Genomic DNA, 23,655 nt, shown 5'->3' with positions numbered 1-23,655 from the left:
ACAGTGAATTTTTAGTTTCCTTGCATCATAGCTCTACAGCAGTGGTCTACAAAGCGGGGTACTCCAAAGAAGTAGTATAAATAATTTGATGTTTGACCACACACACAAACACACACACACACACACACACACACACACACACACACACACACACACACAGAGAGAGACATACATATATTTTGGGTACAACTTATAGTTATTTTCGTCTTAGGGGTACGCGAACAAAAAGGTTTGACGATCGCTGCTTCTATGAAAGGGCTATGGAAAGGGAAGTAAAAGAGAAAAAAGCTATGTAAGGGAAATATGGTTAATCAGTCAAAAGATGAGGTATGGATTTTTTTACATTTCTCGACATTTTATGACACAGGGTCTCCAAAAAAAAAAATACAGAAAATAGTGGGGGTTGTGTTGGTGTGTTTAAAGCTTAATAACTTTTGACTGGATAAACAGAAATTGATGAAATCTTGTACACAGTCCCGTGCATATGGGATAATTTGTTGGTAAGATTTTCGAGTCAATATTTCCACCGGGTAGAGTGGATGGTTCGTTGGGGTCAATTTTCTAAAAAAATTATAAAAAATAAAATTTAATAACTATAGGAGATTTAGAAAATTTCCTTTCTCAAAATTACCCATTTTTTTGGATTGGTACTACCACATACCAAGCCCTCAGGGGGCCCCCGTTAGGACCCAACTCGAAAATTTTAAATAAAAATGAAAGGCATCGAAAAACAAACATTTTTACATTAAAAACTTCTGGCTACCACTATTCTAACCAAAATCGCGGCGGCCGTTTAAATTTTTTTCCCACGGCTAGTTTTAGAAGTGGCCTTCAGTACATCCGAAGTTGTGATATCACAACGAAAAGTAATCGTCTTGAGGTAAAAAAATTCGCTAAATTATTTTTTTAGTTTTTCACTGTTGAGAAGTTATTCAATAACTATTATGGACCATTTTGAAGCTAGTTATAAACCAAACTAAACGGCCACAATTTTGGCCAGAACTGTTATAATCAGAACATTTTGTATGAGAAAAATGTATATTTTCACTGTACTTTAAAATGACTTAGTAGAATATCTATCCTACCCTGTTCCTTTCCATTTAAAACTTTTAAATTGGCACCCCTCCCCCTTTCTTTTACCTAGGGTCTCGGGTGAACTCATACTGAAAAATGAATCGTTTTTTTATAGGAAAATTTTATTAAATTTCACTTTACTTGTATTTAACGGTGGAAAGTTATTTAAGAGTTATATATGTATGCTTAATACAGGGAATTTGTTATTCCTTAATTTATTTATATATAATAAATAAATATATACGTATAACTAGCATTACTAACTTTACAAAAAATTAATTATTTTGGTTAGTTTCGCTCTTTCCTTCTGGGTATAGGTGGATTGAAGGCTTGCTTAAGTTATTATTTCAGGAGTTCATTAAGGAGTTCAGAGTCTACCAAAAGATGTTTCAAGGAAACGAACGGAACTAGTCGTCAAAAACGAAATAATACGTGCAAATAAATTTAATGTTCAGTTATCAAATGATAACTGAACATTGAATTTATTTGTTCTTTTGAATTTGTTTGTTTGTTATTTGTTTATTTGTATTTAATTGTTTTCGTTCACTTATAAATTAAGTGAACGAAAACGTGTGTAGTACAAACGATCAGAAATCTTTGTTGTGCATATTTGTTTGCGCGCGCACTCTCTACACGTGTGAATGATAGACAATCATAAGTAGTTTTATTCTAATCCTTGTATCATTACAGCGATAATTAATGTTACATGTTGTTTTTATTTATTGAAGTTATGGTTTATATCTCTTTTTAAGTATTACAACGTTCCATATGTTTTAAGAGAATTAACAAGAATGAAATGACAAGAAAAATAAGCCAGATTGTTGCCGATTCCTGGTAAGAGACTGGCATATGTTCTTTATATTAAATCGTTTGCAAACTTCACTACACGATAAATTAAACCGATCAGCATTTACTGAATATTATTATGTTATATTATTTACGTTTTTTATAATTCTTTGTTTATCTACGCTATCTTCTTTGTATTACCTTTTCACTTTAAAAAATTGTTTTTTCAAAATTATTATCTAGCCATACAAGGCCGGGCCCATGGTGAACTAGAAATTTAATAGATTTTATGGTTCTCCTCCGTCACATCTCTCAATCTATTTTGTGTATATTGTTAATAGAAAATTGTACTAACATTTCGGGAAAATTTTTTTTAAATTCTTAGATTTTTACTTATATTAAAAAAAAATTGTGCAAAAAACTCCAATTTTTTAAAAATAGTATTAAAAAAGTTTACAAATTGGAATACTTAAATACAAATTAATGAAATCTGAAACTGATATAATAATATTTGAAATATTGATTACTTACATATGAAGATAAATATTTATTGCGAAGTCCAAAAAGCTGCAGTATGTTCCAGAATTGTGCTGGAAATACATTCCGATCTTTGGTTTTCACTTTTTTCAAACATAAGAAGAATCCCCATAAGTAGCTGTCCAAAATTCTGTTGTTATTCTACGGTCTCCTTTTTTTAGCTATCCCCCCTATATTCGTTTTATTTTAGGTAGATTTCATAAGAAGCAACCTATTGTAATGAGTACCATGATTCGATTTCCGGAAAATTTCGACATTTTCGTGTTTCACATCCCCCAGACCCTAAAACCACCATCAGTTCAAAAGTTTATATATATATATATATATATATATATATATATCTCACTTTCTTGTTGGCACGATAACTGCCGTTATTTTGCGCCACTCACTTTTAAAATTGATACATAAAATATAACGACCCAAAATCTCGGTCGAGTTCGTTAATGGACAAATTGGACCATAGGGGTGGAAATGCGGGCTTTTAACAAAAAAAATCGCTTTAAATTTCTTATGAAGTAAAATATCGAATTCGTTTAAAGTTCCTACTATTCTTTGGATAAAAGCCTAAAACATATCTAAGTAAATTTTTTTGATATCACCAATCATTGGTCCAGGGGGTGGAAAAATGGGGTTTCGAAGACAAAAATTCATACCTCCCTTAATAGGCACAGTATCGAATTGGTTTAAAGTGGTCGTTAGTCCTCTAAACATTACCTAAAATTTTGTCTGAAACAATTTTTGATATGACCAACCCTTACGGCAAGGGTTGACTAAAATGTTGCCGGAATTGTAAGATGGGGATTGTCGTATACTCTAAACATGTGAAAATTTTTTTCACATACAATCATTGTCTTATTGAGTAGATTTGAAGTTTTTCTTAAATTCTTAAAAAGGTGGAAATCTTTTTTATCCCCTAATTAGCGCGGTGAAATCTACTTCCGCCTTCCGTAGTGTGAAAGGAACTTTTCTTGATTATGCGCTCGTAAGCGGATTAACGAAATTTTGTGAATGTTTCACGATACGTAATACCTGTTCAAATTAATTATGTCATTGTTTGCGCTCATCGATCACAAATTATTATTGAACTCGTAGCAATGTGCTCTGGTGTAATCGGCAGTAACATAACTGCAAAACGATTATCTACTGCGAACAAGAATAATTCTCGCGTTTCACCGCATAACCCATCAAACACCTATAGCTTCTGAGAGGCTCTGTACGTTGTACTTTCTCCTTATGAATAGAGACTCGTCGATCTGTACTGTTACACCCGGGCCACCGGTTATAGATTTAGTTGTAGAAGCTTCTCGGCGCACACTTCCGTAGGAAATTTCTACAGCTTTATTGCGGTTGATATTTACTTCGCGTTGACAGAAAACCTCAGTTGTCATTTCTTAGTTCCATTTATAAATAAATAATAGAATTTTATCGAGAAATAGTTTAGTACCTGCAACCATATATTGGGCCGAATTTGTGTATTAACTCGGCACTGCCTTTTCTTGCACCTCTACCGTTATCGGTCATCGAAATGATTAATGCCATGTCGTGTCCCGGATTATACTATTTATTTTCTGGTAAAATAGCAGATCGTTGAAACAAATCAACACAATTCATTTTATCTCACGATAAAACGAACAATTCAGATTCGCTGGAAGATTCATCACTATACCGAATTGTAATTACTATAACGGTGACAATAACAGTACAACACTGCTACGGATGTAATTTTAAAAATAAATATCAAACTATTCAAATAACAGTACTCGAGCAATATGATGATATAATTAGACAAGTATGAATTTGCTTGCAAAATTCTAACGTAATGATTATAATTACACCGACTTCTTAGCGGGGACTACCTTAAATTAACATAGACAAGAATGACCGTGAACTTGAGTTATAAATTTCGTTAATATTTTTTTAATTTTTAAGTACAGCATTAAATGTAATATAAATCGTGGGTAATGACGTTCGACAGACTGGGGGAGGAGAATAACGGAGAGCGACTATTTTATTACTTTTTATTCATGTTTTTCTAATGAATTTGTATTAAAAAAATAATGGTCAGTAAACACTTATTCGTAAAATAAAGCTAGTTATGATTTTCGATGTTATATTAAGTATCGGCTAGGGGGAATTACTAATACACGAAATTTATTTTTGTTGAACAGTAATGAGATTGGAGAATTATTATAAAATATATATAGTATTACAGAAGAACGCCATCTTCACGAATACTAACTGCTTTCTGGGTAAACTGAAACGATCAGGATTACATTACTACGTCTCTGTGAAGAGCTAATTAAGACAGGATAATTGAGGAAAACGGGAAATTTTTAAATTTGTCTCTATACCTGTCGGTGAGTTGTCAGCACTGAAGCCAATTCGTGCCATCTTGTATTTTAAATATCATTGATGTTTGGAGTGATGCGCAACGTGATTTTGCAATCAAAGGTTTTTATAAAAATAATGACTGTAGAGTCAGTGAGTAGAGAATTTCGTCGCCGATTTAATTTAGGAAACCCACCGAGCTGGTCTAGCGGTGAACGCGTCTTCCCAAATCAGCTGATTTGGAAGTCGAGAGTTCCAGCGTTCAAGTCGTAGTAAAATTAGTTATTTTTACACAGATTTGAATATTAGATCGTGGATACCGATGTTCCTTGGTGGTTGGGTTTCAATTAACCACACATCTCAGGAGTGGTCGAACTGAGAACTGTACAAGACTACACTTCATTTACATTCATACATATCATTCTCAGAAGTATTATCTGAACGGTAATTACCGGAGGCTAAACAGGAAAAAGAAAGGTTTAATTTAGGAAACCCCGATCGTGTATCGTCAGCACATGGGATTAACGTACGGGTACGTAATTTTGGGGAAACAAGTTCTGCAACGAAAAAGAAAACTCCAGACGATATGCGGATCTTTTGTTCGCCAGACGATATCGAGACTTTTCGAACTGCTGTCATAAGAAGTCCGTTTGATTCATCGTTATGCGTTGTGTCTACAATCGCACCGTTCAAGTTTTCGAAGAAAACTGTTGCAGGACTTACTTTACCGTCCGTACATGTTGCAGATTGTCCGGTAATTGATACCGAACGTTCACACAACGCGCCATCAATTCTGTGAACGAATGGTCATAAAGATAGACGAGGAAATGGACTTTGTTAACAAACTGTGGATATTGAATGAAGCCTGTTACTGTCGTAACGAATATTATAATAAACAAAATTTTAGTTTTAGGGCTCTTGCAGAGCTATACCGGCACCCGCAACACAGCAACATAGTTCCGTGTGTATGTTGTCATCGTATGGCATAATAGGTTCTTATTTTTTTGAAAACGAGAATGACGTCTCGCAACTACAGTTGCGAGACTACCCGGTAAACCGACCTGCCATACCGGACGTACTGCCGATTGGGCAGATTCATTAGAGTCGCCAGGACATTCCCCTGGGTTCAGTAATACTTGATTGTTGAGCCGGCCCAGAGGAGCAGAAGAACAAACAAAAAAAAAATACAATCGCATCAGCTGGATACGTCGCTGTGCTTAAAAACTTTGTTGCGCAAAAACTACAAACGTTTCCACAGATGCTTGGTTTCAACAAGATTGATCAACATCACACATAGGACGAATATCGACGGCTGCTGTACGTCAATTGATAGGCAACCGTATAATTTCGAGAAACGATGACGTTTCATGCCCTTCCAAGGAGTCTGTAAAATTTAAAGAGGTGCGATTTCTTCTTATGTGGTCATTTTATAAGCAAACAGAAAAGTAAAAGCGAAGATCCGAACAGCAGTTTTGAAATTACAGTCTTCTATAATACTGTATATTTTTTTTTACAATAATTTTCCAATTATATTACTGTTCAAAAAAAAAAAAATTTGTGTTTGTAATTTCCTCTTCCCCCTACCATCTACCTAATGTAACATCGAAACTCATAACTAGCTTTCTGTTACAAGTAAGTCGTTACTGTTGAAATGTTGCGTAGAACCGTGCAGATTTTCACTACGAGACTGCAGAAATATCTACACAGGAACATGTGATCTTCTAAAGATTTTTGTATGTATTCCTAAATGGCATGTTTTTTATATTCTAATATTATAAATTTAATTAATATACTCTTAATTGTTACTTTCTGGCGCTATAGCAGAGCTATAGTTCTGGACGGGAAAATATTGTATTTGGTCCAATTTGGGCATATGCGGTTTTCACCGGATCTTGACGTTTTGACACCTAAGGAATAAAAAAGGGGATGGTAATTTTCCGGATTTGTGTTCCGTGTATCTCCAGAACTACTGGTCCGATTTTGACCAAACTTGGTCAGAATACTTCTATATATGGGGCATTGATGCTATTAAATTTTCAACATAAATGATGAAGGGGGTGAGGCTGTAGAGCAAGATCAACTCAGTATCTCGAGATCTCGCCTGATTAAGATCATATTTTTCTTAGACATTTGTTAACGATTAAAAAATAACAATATTCGCAAACAAAATTTGCAAAATCGCTCCCACCCCAAAAATTCTCTAAACTAGTGGCTAAATGGGTATACTACTTCAATAGTGTCACTTATCACCACAAGGAGCGCTAGTGTAGCACTGACGTACAGCTGTTGTAGTCGTCAGCTATGTTGTGAAGTTACAGATGAACGGTAGAATGAAATAAAAGAATAGTATAAAAAAGTAACTCCTGTGACTATGTCTCGAACTTGGTCGCCCGGTTGATTCGGTACCTGGTGCAATTAAGCCTGCGGCTACACCTGTCTGCCGATCGAACAAGCAAAAATTGTTCTACGTAACTTGTAAAATTACATTAGTTTAGTTAATGCTACTGTCGCCGCTACTACCGCCTCACCGACACAAATTAAATACGGTATGCGCGCACGCGCTTTAGTTGGAATCATTGAATTAAATAAACGAAAAAATATTTTATTTATATAAAATGATAAATGCTTTAAATTTTGTATTTTTTGTAAGCCGTGCATCAGAAACAACCCACAGTTGTACGGCTTTCCCGAAAAACGGTTTTAGCCGCGTGACGGAGAAGTTCTACAACTGTGTTGTCAGCTTTTTTATAAGAAAATTTAATTTTCAAAATTTCTCCTTTCCCTGAATCATTATATAACTTATTAAATAAGATTTATCACAGATAACAAGAAGATGGCCTACCACCGACTAGATAGCTTGATAGATTTTGTCATCGATCGTTTAAATCCAAGTCGCTAGATTAACCAGTAACTTTTTATTTATTTAGTTTTCTCTTATCATTTAAACAACGGGTAATTTATTTTTAGAAAGGATTATTTAATTTTAAACCTACCATTTGTTAGAATTGATTAATAAAATGGTATGGTAATCCGTTTGTATACAAGTCACGTGAACGAAGAGATAAGACGACCGGTCGGGTCATTTCATCTTTTCTCTCTCTAAATAGCGTGCCAGATTCAACCGATGAGTCATCATCGTATTGTATAAAAACCTTGTTGAACAACTCTTATTCCTGACAGTCAACAGTCCCAGACGGCCGGTGCTTGGGTCGATGCTATGTAAACGTGAAATTGTATTGTGGCATGTCGACCCTGGCATACATCGCCACCGTTGTATCTCATTGTTGTACTGTGTTTGGGATTTAAATTAAATAGCAGGTGTTGTTTTTTATTATAAATAATTCAAGCAAAATGCAGCGTATAAAAAGGGTAAAAGTTAGTGATTTCATTTGATTTAAATTTAAAAACAAATTATCGTTTGTTTTTTTCACTTCTTGTGGTGTGTCATAAGTATTTTCTCGTTATTATATAAAGAACAGTCGAAGTAAGTCTATCTTCATTATTGTATAACAAAAATCTTATATCAAAATCTGTTGAAAATTAAATGTTAACATTATTTTTAATATAGAAAATTAAAATTAAATGTTTAAATTCCAGACCTATAACCTTATATTTGACTATATGTTTTTGTACGTATTTTATTGTGTAAAATGTTCCCCTAATTTCCCTGATATCACATTAAAAATACCTGCTTAACGTGTTAGGCTTGTTGATAAACTCCCCATAATAAAAAATAATTCTTGTAGAAGAAAATTAATGCCGGTAAGAAGAATTTAACGGTCAAACGTAGTTTTCCTTCCATATAACCAAGGAACTATTTCCGTTAAACTATCTACTTTAATTTTTCATGTGACTGATGATGCTTGTATAACAACTAGTACAAGCTATGCCAACTGAAAGTTTATGCCGTTGTGATTTCAATATCTTTATAAATATGCAGGCACGTAGCTAGAATTTCTTTTTCTGAGAGTAGTGACGTTCATGGTACAGCTTCTCCCTGCGGTGAACAGGTAAAGGTGTAATATATAGGGATAAATTTCAACGGACTTTGCTTACTGATATCCTATGTATAGTATATTCGCCTCAATGAAGACAATGGGAAACCACTACATTCGTCTCTTTCTTTAGTAAACCTGGCATTGGATGAATGCTATGCTTGCAATCGGTCATGCCATTTATGGTAATGACTTCGTCTCGTTTCAGTTTGTCGTAACAGTTGTTTGTTTTTCTCTCCGATAACTATTAGTTTACGCCCAATCGCAGCTGTTGTATTCATTTTTTTTGTAAGAATAAATTTTTTAGAGTGTGAATAATTCTAATACAGATCGAAATTCGAACCTTTTGAGTAAAAGACGGTCACTACCACTCTGGCACGTAGGTTGGTATGTTGTAGCATGTCTATAAAATCAAAGAAGTTCTTAAAATAGCCAACGAAAGTGGTATCAATTGCTAGTATTTTGCAAGAACTCTGTTTTTTCATAAAACCTGTGTTGTTTGACATTCGGTTTCGGGTTTTTTCCAGTAAGTTCAAAATTTTTCATGACAATCTCGACAGGTTGCCATGCGGTTACTCGACGACCGCTGAAATATTTGTATGCTTTAACTACAATTAAAAAAACATGATGCGGTCCGCCATTATAACTGAAAGTTTATGCCGTTGTGATTTCAATATCTTTATAAATATGCAGGCACGTAGCTAGAATTTTTTTTCTGAGGGACTAAGGGGGCTGATGTTGATAAAATAGTAATAATAATGAAAATAATTTTTTATTGAAACGGTTTTTTATACTTTATTGCGTTTGAAAAAAAAAATGCTTAGATTTTATACACCATTTACTACGCAAATAAGAATCATAATTATATAATTTTTTTCATAATCCACATTTATACTCCAATGAAAGTTAGGAATTATTAGAAAGCCAGTCGTCGATTTTTTTCTCGCCATGTTGTCTAAAACTTCATCAGGATTAACAATAATATCTCCATGCATTGACAAAAATAGTAACGAACTTAATCTTCCATCCTCCTACTTGTTACTCGCAATCGCTTTGACTTTTTTCATTGTGAAGAACGATCGTTCATTAGTACATGTTACCGGAAGAATCGCTAAAACTTGCCAGACGTTACGGATATTTGGCAAATATTCTTTATTACAGCGATCCAATACTTCAATCACCTCTAGATCGCATTTTAAGTTTAATGACTATCTTTTCACACCAAATAAGATACTCCGCTTGGAGAGAACAGATTCAGAACATTTTTTTATCATAACACATCGCTAAGATTTTTAGTTCATCCACTTTCCCAGGACTAGCTGAACTTGGCAAAAGAACTTGAAAACATTTTATAGATTCTTGGAACGCCGTCTAGGTACCTACGCATATGTTTGGAATGCGATAAGCAAGTGTTACGTTTCTGGCTAGCGGGAAATCCCCAATAATCAATTTTTTTATTAGTATTGGTAAGAGTAACGGCGTTACTCTTGCAGGTTCGAGTAAGGGCAGGTTAAGGTATATAGGAGGGGATGATTATATAGCGATTTATCTCAAATTTTGTGAAAATACTTTTGAGATGTTATACATTACGAAAATGTAAAATGTTAAAAATGGATTTTTTGCCTCAACTTTCTAGATTTAACCCCTGAATGATAAATTCTAATTATTTTCAACGATAATTTCAGCGGGTGCTATAGCCCCCCGTTCGCTACGTGCGTGATATGGTAATTAAAATTTTAAGGCGCTGTACCAGTTTTCTCAGCTATCATTACGGGTATTTAAAACTTTATTGTTGATCAGTATATATTTTACCATTCTAAGAATGAATTACGAAAAAATCTTTTGCCATCTGGCGAAATATTGGAGTCAAATCTAAACTTGGCTTGAACAAAAGTAAAGCCTTTAATTTTAATAATATTGTGGTAAAAAATTTGATTGATGAACTAGACTTCAAAATCACCATCAGCATATCTTTGTTATCTGTTCCCTTAGTCAGGTCCGTTACATCAAATCCGCCTCCATTATCAGCTAAAGGTTTAAAATTCTGATAGCTCCATTTCGTTTTAGATAGCCAATAACCTTTACTCTTTTATACATCTTCTACTGTTCCTTGTAGTATTTTTTTAATCAATTTTTATCCTCAAATAATATGTCCCGGCTACTTAGATTCTTTATTTTAAATCGTGTTTATTATTATGCTTCTGTTCTCGTCAGTTTCTCTAATTACTTATTAATCTTTTTTTGATTTTGTATTTAATCTTCTTCAATCTTCTACATATATACGTTTCAGACACCTTAAGCGTTTTTTTAATACCTATTAAAAGCTTACACGTTTTTAAATTACTAAAAAAATTACCTGTCAAACTAGAAACCGAATAAATTAATTAAGCTTTATAAATACAGAAAGAAAATTCTTTAACCGACCAAACAAAGATTCCAGTGCTTTTATCATGGCTGTTAAAACTGTAAATTACTCTCTTCATAACAGCTTAAAGTATTACGGATTTGTGCCCTTTGAATAATAGATGTGTTGTCAAAATTCGTTAAACCATTTGTGTGTTTGCGTTCATTTAATTCGGAATGTAATCTTCTACTCGTTCCAGTTTTATATTTTAATTACTGGAAAAAATAGTAGTATAACCAATCTGATTTCCTGAAAAGTGAAATATATGTTGTTATAATCTTCCGTTAAACACAGAGTTTATTTTGTGACTATTTTTGCCTACTGTCGTTTCTGTTCTGCTTTGAATTTCGAAAAATTCAATTAAATTGTCAGCTTATTTATAAAAATGTTAATTTAGTTCGATTCTGCTGTTCTTCGAGTCCAAAATTATTTTTTTCTTTTTCAATTATTAGGTAGTTGAAGACTTGTCATGGCTTCTTCAAAGCGTATTTCGGGGAAATAGGTTAAATAAAACAGTAGTAATTATTTATATTAAAATATATAATTTGCAACTCGACTTTATATTTTCCAATCAGAATCTTATATTTTTCGTTAACCTGGTCAATATAATTTTTTGTTTATCGATAACTTAAATTTATTACCATATGAAATTTATGAGCACATCTTGAAATGTACTTAAGAAAAGGTGTTATATTATCGATTTTTAAAATAATATTATGATTTCAAAAAAAAAATTCAAAATAAAAACTGAATTATATGTATGTTTTAGAGATAGATCACAATATGCGAACCGTTTCACTAGCTGAGGATGTCTATAGTTATTAGTTCTCCTTTTTTTCTTTTTAAATAAATATTACGTACAATAATAAAATAATTTCATAGATTTTAAGTCCAGATTGTGCCTTTTTCCGACAGTTAATTTCAAATACGCTATCTTCATAAAATATAATGATTATTATCGTTCATAATAAGATTTGGGCTGGCTTCTATACTTCATTTGGAAATTCCCTAAAGTTATAGATTTTTAGATACTATAAAAACTGAGAAATTAAATTTTCTATTTCTTTTTAAAAATAAATTGTAATTGCTAAAAAAAAGTCAAAATATTTTCTTTAAAAAACTCGCTTATATGTCGTATATATGTTGTGAAAGATATTTTTATTACACAAGAAACAGTCTGGAATACTTCAGAATTGTTGTCACTAAAAAATAACTATTTCATTGTACGTAAATAATAAGTAACGCTTGTTTTTGTACTTTCCTTATTTTAAATATTGGGGTTAGGAAAAAATTGCTTCGTATTCTTTCGTTAGACTGACAAAATAAATACTTGATTTTTACGAAAACAGAACCACAATGACAACATGCTTCAACGAAGTAGAAAACGATTTAAATACATTTTACATCTCTAAAGATTTGATTAAAGACAGAGAACAGTTTAGAAAATTGATACAAGAATCTAGGTTTCCAGAGAAAAAAAAGAAAGGTAGACACCTGAATAGATGGACGAAAGAAAGTTAATAACTACTGAACGAAAGATTTAAGATCTTTTGGAAAAAAAAAAAGACGTCCAAACTATGTAATCGCGATCCTTAATGAAGAAAAACAGGGGAAACCCGAATAAATTGATAACCTTTCCAAAACAGTCAGTCATATATCATCTTTTAAAAGCACGCAAATGTTAACATAACCCACCGTGTTGATCTAGTGGTGAATGCGTCTTCCCAAATCATCTGATTTGGAAGTCAAGAGTTCCAGCGTCCAAGTCCTAGTAGAGTCGGTTATTTTTATACAGATTTGAATACTAGATCGTGGATACAGGTGTTTTTTGTGGTTGGGTTTTAATTAACCACCCATATCAGGAATGGTTGAACTGAGGCTACAAGACTACACTTCATTTACACTCATACATATCACCCTCTGAAGTATTATCTGAACGGTAATTATCGGAGGCTAACCAGGAAAAAGAAAGAAAGGCAGTATAATTGAATTGTGTAAACAATGCCGCAAATCTAAAAAATACTGAAGAAAATTATTTATATGTCATAAATAAATACTCGTAGTTTTCTTTCTTGTGTTGGGAATGTGTAATATAAAAAAATTATTTTAACGATAATAGCGCTACAAAGAATGGTGACGTCATTTTGATAAACAGCTGGATTGGTCACAAATTTTTTATAAGCATGTATTAATTACTCGCTGCATTTCCTTGTTTTTTTCCTCATATAACATGAACATGATATACCTCATACTGAAAATGTTAATGTTTTCTTGAAAAATTAAAACGTTTCTCAATAAAACTTTAGCATATTCTCTGTAACTAATGCATGTAACATATATTTCCAAAAATCGAGATCCACACGTTGTAATATTTAACCTCTACATAAACCATCTCAATTAAAATAAACACACACAATAATGCAGTAATGGAATTATGTATATATTAAACATTTATTACATTCTCAAATACAATAACATCTAAAATATAACATCATTAACGCGATGATTTTTAATCAATTCAGGTTTTAAATTTAAATAAGATAAAAAACCGGCAACTGAAGGGAAAATTAAAATTTGTCCACTTCTATAAGTAGCAACTGAAATTCAATTGTAATTTTCAAACGAAATACAGTTTATATCGTTTTCAAACGATTATCCGAATTGATCTTTGTAAGGTTGAATTCGGATTATCAGAAATCCGGTAATTGGAAAATTAAAAAATGTTTATCATACTTACTGGTTATATAATTTTAATGTTTGATAGGTATTACGCTTAATAAAAAGACGAAAATATAATATATATATGTATATATATTCAATTAAAAATGTATGCAGAACATACGTAAAAAAAAAAAAAAAAAAAAAAAAAAAAAACAGTAGTGTGTTAATAAAAAATCCGATCAGTAGAAAATTGATAATAAATGAATCAATCAGAATGTACAAAATTATATAAAATAAATTAAATTCTACTACTCTACTGTTTTGTAAAAAATTTAATTTAAGAAATTTTTTTATAAAACCCTGCAAAAACGTTATTGAAGGGAAATTCATTAAGTTAATGTGTGCTTTTAAAATATAATTTCTTCAAAGTTATAAAATATTGAAAAAAAATTATAGTACATTTAATAGAATGAAACGTAGTAAAAGTAAATAATCAAAACATATCTTAAAAATACGATTTTTTCTTTAAAAAATCTGCTTAATTTGTTCTTGCTTTAATGTCAATCTTCGTTTATAAGTTGCAAGAAAACATAATCTTTTTAACCAAAGATTTAGTGTAAAATCGAATTCTTTATTGGTCGGTCTAACCAGTCCTTAGCGATAGACAAATATTCATTTGTTTGTTCATGTGACGGCTCTGGTTTCAAGTCATTACATCGTAATTCATGCTTGACCGATTAATGTGTTTCGGAAGTTAACTTTGTAATTAATCTAACACTTGTAAATTTTGTTTGTGCTATACGAATTGCTTCAGTTAAAAAACCCCAGTAAAAACAAAGATTGATTTAAATACCTTTCCTGTAAAAATAAAATTTTTTGAATATGTATATATTTTTTTTGGAATTTATCAATATTGCATTAATTTTTTCTTTAGTGCGGAAGTAAGCAGTCCGGTTTGTTGGACATCTGGAAAATCACCGTCCGTATAATCAACGCCCCGCTATATGTAAAAATATATTTACTATAATTATGTAAAAACCATTTCCTTATTTATTATTAACATTTTACCTAACCAAGATATCATTCTTATTTAATTGAATCCTGTATGTGCACATTTAAAAAAAAATCCCGTTTTTTGTATTTTGACATTGTTTCTGTTGTTTTAATAACATTTTATTTCATTGTTAAATAAAATTTGTTGGCATTCAGACAAGTTTAAAAATAACGATTACTATACCATCGTAATAATTCTATATTTATCATTAGATTGTGTGTCACGCGTACGACGATTTGCATGTTTTCTTTTAAATAATTGTTAATAAAATTGTGTCAATGTTATTATTAGTTTACACAATTAATAATTAAACAATAAATTTATGTTAAGGTTTGGGTTATCGTAATTAATAACAATAAATTACTGTTAATTATAGATTTATTCCATCTCCATACTATCTTCAACAAGTATTTAGAATATAAAAACGATAAACTGTCTATTTGTTAATTATAAGGTCATGAATATTTAATAAATTAAAAGTATTGTAAATATGTCGGATTATCTTGTATCTCTGACAGCATAGTTTATAGTTTTCTTACAGAAGTGATAAATATAAAAACGGTTTATTTTATATAATATTAAAGCCGTTGTATTTTTTCTGAGTGGTTTAATCTATATCAATCAATAAAATAAATATTTAAGATTTAATAAATAAATAAAGGTTTAAGATTTTGAACAAACGAATATTTACATTTAAATGTTTGTTTGTTCAAAATCTTAATCTCCGAAAGTTCTTCACCGATTGCTTTGAAATTTTGACACAACGTTGAATTCGAATACGCGCTTGTTTTGTTATACCCGCTATTTATATACCTAAGATGTCACACCTGTGACAGGTAAAAAATTCTTTTTTTGAAAAACAGCGTTATCTGTTGGACGTAAAAGCAACACACGCTATACTAAATATTTTACGGTTCCGTTTCAGTGTTTCCTATATGTGTGTCCGCTATAGACTAAAAGCTATTGGACCGATTTACGCGCGGGGAAGAAGGGAGAACGGGAATAATCGAAAAAATATAAAAAGGAAGAAGGGGAAAGTGGAAAAGGAAAATGGGGTAGGAGGGAAGAGGAGGGGAAAAAGGGATTAAGGGAAGATAAACGGTGGAAATAAAGGGAGGAGAAATGGGGAAAGGAAAAGGGAATATGGCAAAATTAAAATGGAAAAAAGGAAAGGGAAAAGGGTAAAAGGGAAATGTTAAATTTTGTGAAGTTCCGTAATGATTATTTTGTGAAGTTCCGTAATGATTATTTTGCTAATGTTTTGTCAAACTTTCAGTTGTGTTCATTTAATCTATATAAATATATTGTTAATATATATATATATAGATTAAATGAATTTATAGTAAATTTATTAATGAATTTAAGTTAATAATTAACTTATATATTAACAATTTAATTTATATATATTTTATTGTTATATATTTATTTATTATATATATATATATATATATTTGAGTATATATATATATATATATATTCAAATCTAGCAAAAGCGAAGCGTTGCCGGGTTTGCTAGTATGTTATAAAATGTTTTTTTTATAACTCATAGTTTTTTTTTAGAAATCATAGATTTGATAATTTCACCGTAAAGGGTTTTAACTGTGTATATATTTCAATTACTGTGTTATTCTAAAAAAATGTTACTTTTGTTTTAAATGTGTAAAAAGTTAAATATTTGATATTAGGTTTTGAGTGTGAAACTCTCGGTAACTATTCCGCACCGTGCTATCGGTCCGTTGCTTTATTTGTGGTGCTAAGTTGCAAAACTATCCTAATACAAGCACATTTTTTTTTTTTTTTTTTTAATTAAAAAAACATAAATTCATTTTTTCTTTAAAAAAAAAATTACAAAAACTTTTTTTGACTAGTTTAGGGTTCTAAAACATATATTTTGTATAAGTAACATTAGGGTCTTTCTTTTCCTGTTTAGCCTCCGGTAATGACGTTTCAGATAATACTTCAGAGAATGATATGTATGAGTGTAAATGAAGTGTTGTCTTGTACAGCCTCAGTTCGACCATTCCTGAGATGTGACCATTCCTAATTGAAACCTAACCACCAAAGAACAACTGTATCCACGATATAGTATTCAAATGCGTATAGAATAGTAGGACTTGAACGCTGGAACTCTCGACTTCCAAATCCGCTGATTTGGAAAAACGCGTTCACTACTAGACCAACCCGGTGTGTTAAGTAACATTAGGGTGTAACAACGAATAATTAAATTTTTAATAAAATGTGTCGGATGAGAAGAATTTTGTAACAAAATATTGGCCGTTTTTTGTGACCTCAGTGTAGCATTCGATTTAGCGATGAAACATCTGAAGCTATGGGTGGGCATCAAAGGATCTCCTTACATTTACATTTGATTAAAGTCATATCTTACCGAATGTGTAGTTAAAATTTCATCTTTTGATAAGAATACATGTGTCAAATTTAGGAACTAATTTCAAGAATGCTTTAGGAAAGTGTTCTCAGTCTTGCCTTTTTATTGTTTATTAACGACCTACCTCAAAATCTCGAGGGTTCCATTCATCGTAACCCTCTTCCCAGACGACACGACTGAATCTGTATCTGAAGAAAATTATTTAAAAAGAATTGAAAACTCTACTATATCAGCTCAAAACATTATTAACGAACTGATTTCAAACAAAATCAAACCGTACAGTTTTGTTTTGAAGCGTCTTAGGTTGGCATCGTTATTAAATATTTGTTATTTTTACAAATACACTTATATAAAGTATAGTGTCATCTGTTGGGCTCTCTCAAAAAATCAGAACGAGTTTTTAAGATATAAAAATGGACTGTCAGATCATTATCTATCGTCTATAAGAATGAATCGTGTAGACCTGTATTTAGAAAATTAAATTTGTTAATTTATCCTTGTGTTTAAATTTGTTTTTAAATCCTTGTATTTATATTTGTTTTGTGGTTTTTTTTTTAAATCGTCACTTATACTTAAAAATTAACAATATTCACTTTCACAGTCAAATAACGGAACTGTTTTCGTGTAACTCAACACAATAATTCGGCTTACGAATAGGGCCTTATTATCAATTGCCTTTTTTAATAAATTGTTGAACCATTTAAATTCCCACTAATTTATTTATAATATAATTAAAAAATTATCTTTTACAAAAATAATATTATTCTGTTAATGAATTTTTAAATAACAATTAAAACAAAGCAGAAAGGAAAAAATACTATTTATATGTATCTCGTTCATCGTGTCCATAAATATTAGGCTCAAAGTAATCTTTAAATAGCGGCATTCAGAATAATAAATTATTTTGTAGTAATTGTTTACATTAAATATTTTATTTTAACATTATTTCAACTGTTTATTGCTAAATAATTAAAAAAATCAGTGGTAAATAAAACAACATGTTTTCCAACGTTATGAAAATTAATAAAAAAAGAAAATAATTTTCCTTTTATCTTCCTGTTTGGTTTATTATTTTCTGTAATATTCTAAAACTAATGCAAACAAAAATACAATTAATAGTATATTACAGTGATACAATAAGAAACAATGTTGGCATTAATTGAATATAGAATTTTGAAACCTATTAAATCGAATTTAATATGTGGTGTCACGAGGGGAAGGAGAATTTTTTCCTTCATTATTGTAATTGGATAATGAAAGTTCTGAAACCGAGCAATCAATGGTGAAGAAAATTTTGAGACCAATGTATTTATGATTGCTTTTAAATGGGACTGTTTTGTAAGAAAATAAATTCATTTTTATATCGTTGGCTGCAGTTAGTAAGAAATTACCTAAAATACAATTTTATAAATATTTGGATAAAGAGAATTTTGCAAGTTATCTTCATATTTATAAATAAGATTCGATAAAACTATTTTTCTAAATAAAATTTATTGAGAATCAGTTTTCCGATAAATTCACGGTAACTATTGTATCTATAAAAGTAAATTTTGCATTAGTTTAATATACTGTATGTATTTGTAATCGATAATAATAATTATTATTTTATTTTATTATTTTTTTGTTACAGAATGGTGTGAGGTGTATCTATTATGACAGATGATAACTGTAGCACCACCACTCGCTTGTTAAAAGAAACAGCATCGGTTATTGAAGGCGGGACAGAAGGAGGTAGCGAGAGTGCGAGTGGAAGCGGTTCTGTTACTGGTGTAGTATCTTATCAGTCTAGTGGTGAAGCCGGTAACACGCGAGGAGTAGATGATCGCATCAGACCTCGTTCTGAAGAACACAGTAAAGCTATTAGTGCTATACAGTCGTTTTTCCTTAATAGATTTAAAAAGAATAGAGAAAGATTTTCTCCCGAATCGGGTAGAAAAAATTTCGACGGTAATAATAATAAAGAAAGAATTTTAAATAACGGTTCGGTTCACACCGGTTTAGTTCATAAAAGAGAAGTTAGAAAAGCCGAAGCGGAACCGGTTGTTGTGTGGGACAGCGGAGAAAGTACCGCCAGTTCGGTATCCGAAACCGATACTTCATCTACGGAATCCGTGGAATCGGTCGATCCGGAAGTCATTTCTAAATTTCTTGAGGAAGTTCGGAGGTATCGGTTGCAGGGAACGGTACCCTCTACGTTTTCTTCGACGAGTAGGACGGAAAAAACTACCAAAACGGCGCCTACAGTAGAAACGCCACTGGAGAAAAAGAAGGCGGGAGGTATCCGTAGGTTACTGACCCCTACCCTTTTCTCCAGTGAGAATAGCAGAAGAAAAGTGTACACAGAGAGGAGTACGACGGATTCTCCTCGAACGGTCATCGAAACGGCGTTCGTTGGGAATTGCAATAACAGTAGAAGATCGAAAAGCGTCAGTCCTACTAGACACATCAGGCAAGAACATCAGCTTTATGGAGTTCCTAAAAGCGGATCGAGAACCTCCGATATGGAGGTTCTGAGAGTAGATACGGGACGTCCGTGCAGCGCCGCTAGCACCGCATCCTCGTCATCGACCTTGCTGACCCCGCAGCAATCGCCTAATTATCAAGACAGACTTCTGATACCCGTCAAACAAAGCACGCCGGATCGTCAACGATTTCATAGTCTCGATAGCCCTGTAAGACACAGTACTCCCGGACACGGCCCTCTACTTAAGCCGCAACCGCTTTACAATAACGTTCCTAGAAGGCCTCGTAGCGTTTCTCCTAATACCGGTCGATCTTATCCTTCACCCGATTCAGGAGGATATTTTATAAGGGGTTCCGGTCAAAGAAATACGATCGGTTCCGTCAGATCGGCTAGACAGAGTACGATATACGAAGAAGTACACGACGAATATAACGATAAAGATGATAAGAAAAGGTTCGCTTCTCGACCGGAACCGAAAAGGTCTTCCTCCGCGATGGGTGATTATACCGGTATCGGTAAACGAGTTAGTTTTACGCCCAGTAAACAACATGCGATTTATTGGCCTACTAGAAAAGGTCCAGCGGTCGAGCCGCCGACGAGAAGAGCAGGTGGCGGCATCGATCATAGCCCACCGGACAGACCGCTACCTCCTTTACCGAGAAAACCGCGTGGCGAATACGGACAGATAACTAACCAACTAGTACAGTCAACGGCTAACAGATGGCAGCACCAGTGTGAATCTGAATCTGGTAGTGAAGCGGGGGAAATTCAACGTATACTTCACAACACCTACTACAAGTTTCAAGGTAGGATATTAAATAATAATCTTCTTTTTTTTCTTCTAATTATTAACCAAAACAATATCATAAATTATTTTATATTATTTATTTTATCTTTGAATAGAGTGTATATATATTATATTTTACTATTGTTTGAATAATTGCATAATTTCATTCATGTAATTCCTAGCAAGTATTTTTTATTTATTATTACTATTGCGTGATCATTCATACAACATTTTTTTAATTGTAAATCGATAATTAACTTATTATTATTGTTTGACAATAATATCTCACGACTTCATTTGTTTTTTTACAAAGTGATTGTTCGTAGATCGTTTCAAGTTTAAGTATTAATACATATAAATTAATTAGATTGCTTAACAGAAAGATCAGTTTCTAATAGTTCAACTTTTAATGTGTGGGTGTGTAAGGGTTATATAACGCTGTATTCCTGTAATTTAAGGATATATATGAAATTATATGTTAATTTAAATGAAGTATAAAAATCTTAAGGTTAATCTTTTGGAATTAATTCTTAAGGGATTTATCCATTATAAAATAAATATTTAATAGAAGAAACTGTTGGACAACGAATATTCAAACTTTCCGATATATCAAGCTGATAAAATGGTTATTACTAAAATTAATATTAGTACAAAATTAGAAATATTAGTAGAAAAAAAAACTTACTTTAATAATCATGTTGAAAATTTGGGATAAACTTAGACAGATCAGTTTCTTTAGTAGATTAAGAAATAAAATTATTGAAATATTCTTTTTTAATGCATCTTTTTAATGTGCACCATGGCCACGAGGTCTATCCGTATAAAAAAATAAACGTGGATTGTTATTAATCTATTTAATACTAACACACCCGCCAGTGCTTCGCTATTGCTAGATTTGAGTTTATATATAAAGATTAAATGAACAAAATTGAAAGTTTAATAAAATATTAACAAAATGAAAACTACGGAACTTCACAAAATTTAACTTTTCCCTTTCTCCCTTTTCCTTTTCCCCCATTTTTCCCTTTTACTACCTCTTTACATTTCCTTCCCCATTTCTCTTTCTCTTATTTCCCTTTCCTCCTTCCTCTTTACCCCTTTCCCTTTTCCCGTTTTTTATTTTTTCCATTTTCCCCTTCTTCTCTTTTACGTTTTCCGATTTTTCCCTTTCTCCTTTTCCCACCGTGCGTAAATCGGTCCAGTGGTTTTTTAGTCTATAGCAGACACATATCGAAAACATTGAAATGGAATCGTAAAATATTTAGTATAGCGTGTGTTGCTTTTACGTCCAACAGAGAGCGCTGTTTTTAAAAAAAATCATGTGTTACCGGTCACAGGTGTAACATCTTAGTTATATAAAAACACGCACGTATTCGAATGCAAAGTTATGATAAAATTTCAAAGCAATCGGTGAAGAACTTTCGGAGATTTAAGATTTTGAACAAACGAACATTTGCATATTTATTTATATAGATTTTTACACGTAAACTTAATTTATATTACATCTGTATATTATGTTTCTCCATCGTCTGCATAATGCTTTTTTTTTCTTTTTTTTGGGGGGGGGGCGAAAAAAGTCTGAGCGTTATCATCGCCCGAAATTTCTTTTAATAAAAGTGTAAAGTAGCTCCAAAATAATGAAACTTATAAGGTGTTAAATTAATTTTAATTATATAATAAAAATTTATTAAAATAAAAATCAAATAAATGAAATAAAACTCAATACTAATATCGCAGAAGAAGTCTTTAAAATATAAAAGTTAAAATAATAGAATAAAGAAACTATATAAAACTTACCTAATTCCGATAGGTTGTGCAAAAGGCTTCCTTCTCGGATAATAAAATTAGAGACATAGAACCAAAAAAAATCAAAATTGAAAGCAAAGGTTTATAAATCATCAAAAACTTTCCTAGCATAAAAATATATATGATAATATTACATTTTTTTGCATTAACCTGGTACTATGCAAAAACAGAAACATCCAGTCCAAAATTTCGTTATTATTGTACAAGATATCACGGATGTTTCTAGGTAGATTAAACTTACGATGCAATACTGCATAACATATGCAGTCCCGAGAATGTGGTGAACAGTCATGCGGCAGTTGCATCGTGTGCATAGGGGTGGGACTTCTGACATTAGGTATTCGTGTGTGATCCTCGTATGTCCTATCCGTAACCGGCAGAGGACCACTTCCTTACGACGAGATTTTCTGTAAGAGGAGCCCCATGGCAACATTGAATCTTTAATCTGTCGGAGTTTATTATCAACGGTAGTCGCCCAGTCACTTTGCCACCTTGCTCTCAGTGATTGTTTTACACGATTGATAAAATCAAAGATAATAACTCGAGTGGTGAAAGGAGGTTGAATACACGCTTCTTTGGCAGCATAATCTGCTCTTTCGTTACTTAGAATCCCTACGTGGATAGGGACCCAGCAAAAACTTACTTCTGTGTTGCTATTACCTAACTCAGCGATTACATCGTAAATTTCAATGACGACAGGATGTTTGGAATAAAAGTTTTCTAACGCCTGGAGAGCACAACACGAGTCACTGCAAATAAGAATGTTTCTATATTTAGGGTTAACGATATTTGGAGCCCTATTTATAGCGAGTAGTTCACCGGTGAACTCATTCGTAATACCGGGTAGGCCGAACATATAAGTTCTTTCACTGACAACAAAAGCATAACCAACGGTACCATCTTGTTTCGACCCATTAGTGTAAATCACCGCGTCTGGATTTGTCTTGTTGAGAATATACTGAAACATTCGCCGGAAAACAGTAGGTGGTGTTGATTGTTTATCGTATGTTGTAAGATCAAATGTAAAATTTACAAAGTTTATTCTCTACGGAGGATATGAGCACGGACATGATGGAAAGAACGAGGTATTGTCAACATTTATACGCTGCAGCAGACGTCGGGTACGGACACTCACAGGCGCAGTACAGCGTGGACGGTCCTCATACTTCCTTAAATTAGGATTCCTAAGAACTGGGTCAAAAGTCGGGTGATTTGGCTGCGTCGGTCGGTAAATACATTTAGATATTTTCTTAAATGTTGATGGCTCAACGTGTAAAAGTAGTCTCTTAATAGCAGTTTTCAGATCAACATTCCTTAAACCAAAGTGGAAGATTATGTCTTTGTTAATGCCACAAATTGAGTTATTACAGTTA

The 23,655-nt window shown here is 32.3% G+C and overlaps 1 protein-coding gene across 4 annotated transcripts in view; it reads left to right on the top strand.

Annotated features, from left to right (window-relative positions):
* LOC142318776 (coiled-coil domain-containing protein AGAP005037) overlaps positions 1–23,655 on the top strand; it is a 1,329,051-nt gene that overhangs the window by 174,982 nt on the left and 1,130,414 nt on the right. For all 4 annotated transcript variants that reach the window (XM_075355236.1, XM_075355237.1, XM_075355235.1 and 1 more), the window contains exon 2: positions 18,856–20,495. In XM_075355236.1, coding sequence (XP_075211351.1) covers positions 18,878–20,495 — 1,618 coding nt within the window. In that variant the 5' untranslated portion in view covers positions 18,856–18,877. The remainder of the gene's footprint in view (positions 1–18,855; positions 20,496–23,655) is intronic.

Source organism: Lycorma delicatula, chromosome 2 (genome assembly GCF_047948215.1).
Source record: "Lycorma delicatula isolate Av1 chromosome 2, ASM4794821v1, whole genome shotgun sequence".
NCBI lineage: Eukaryota > Metazoa > Arthropoda > Insecta > Hemiptera > Fulgoridae > Lycorma > Lycorma delicatula.
This window is presented reverse-complemented; position numbering and strand designations above follow the sequence as displayed.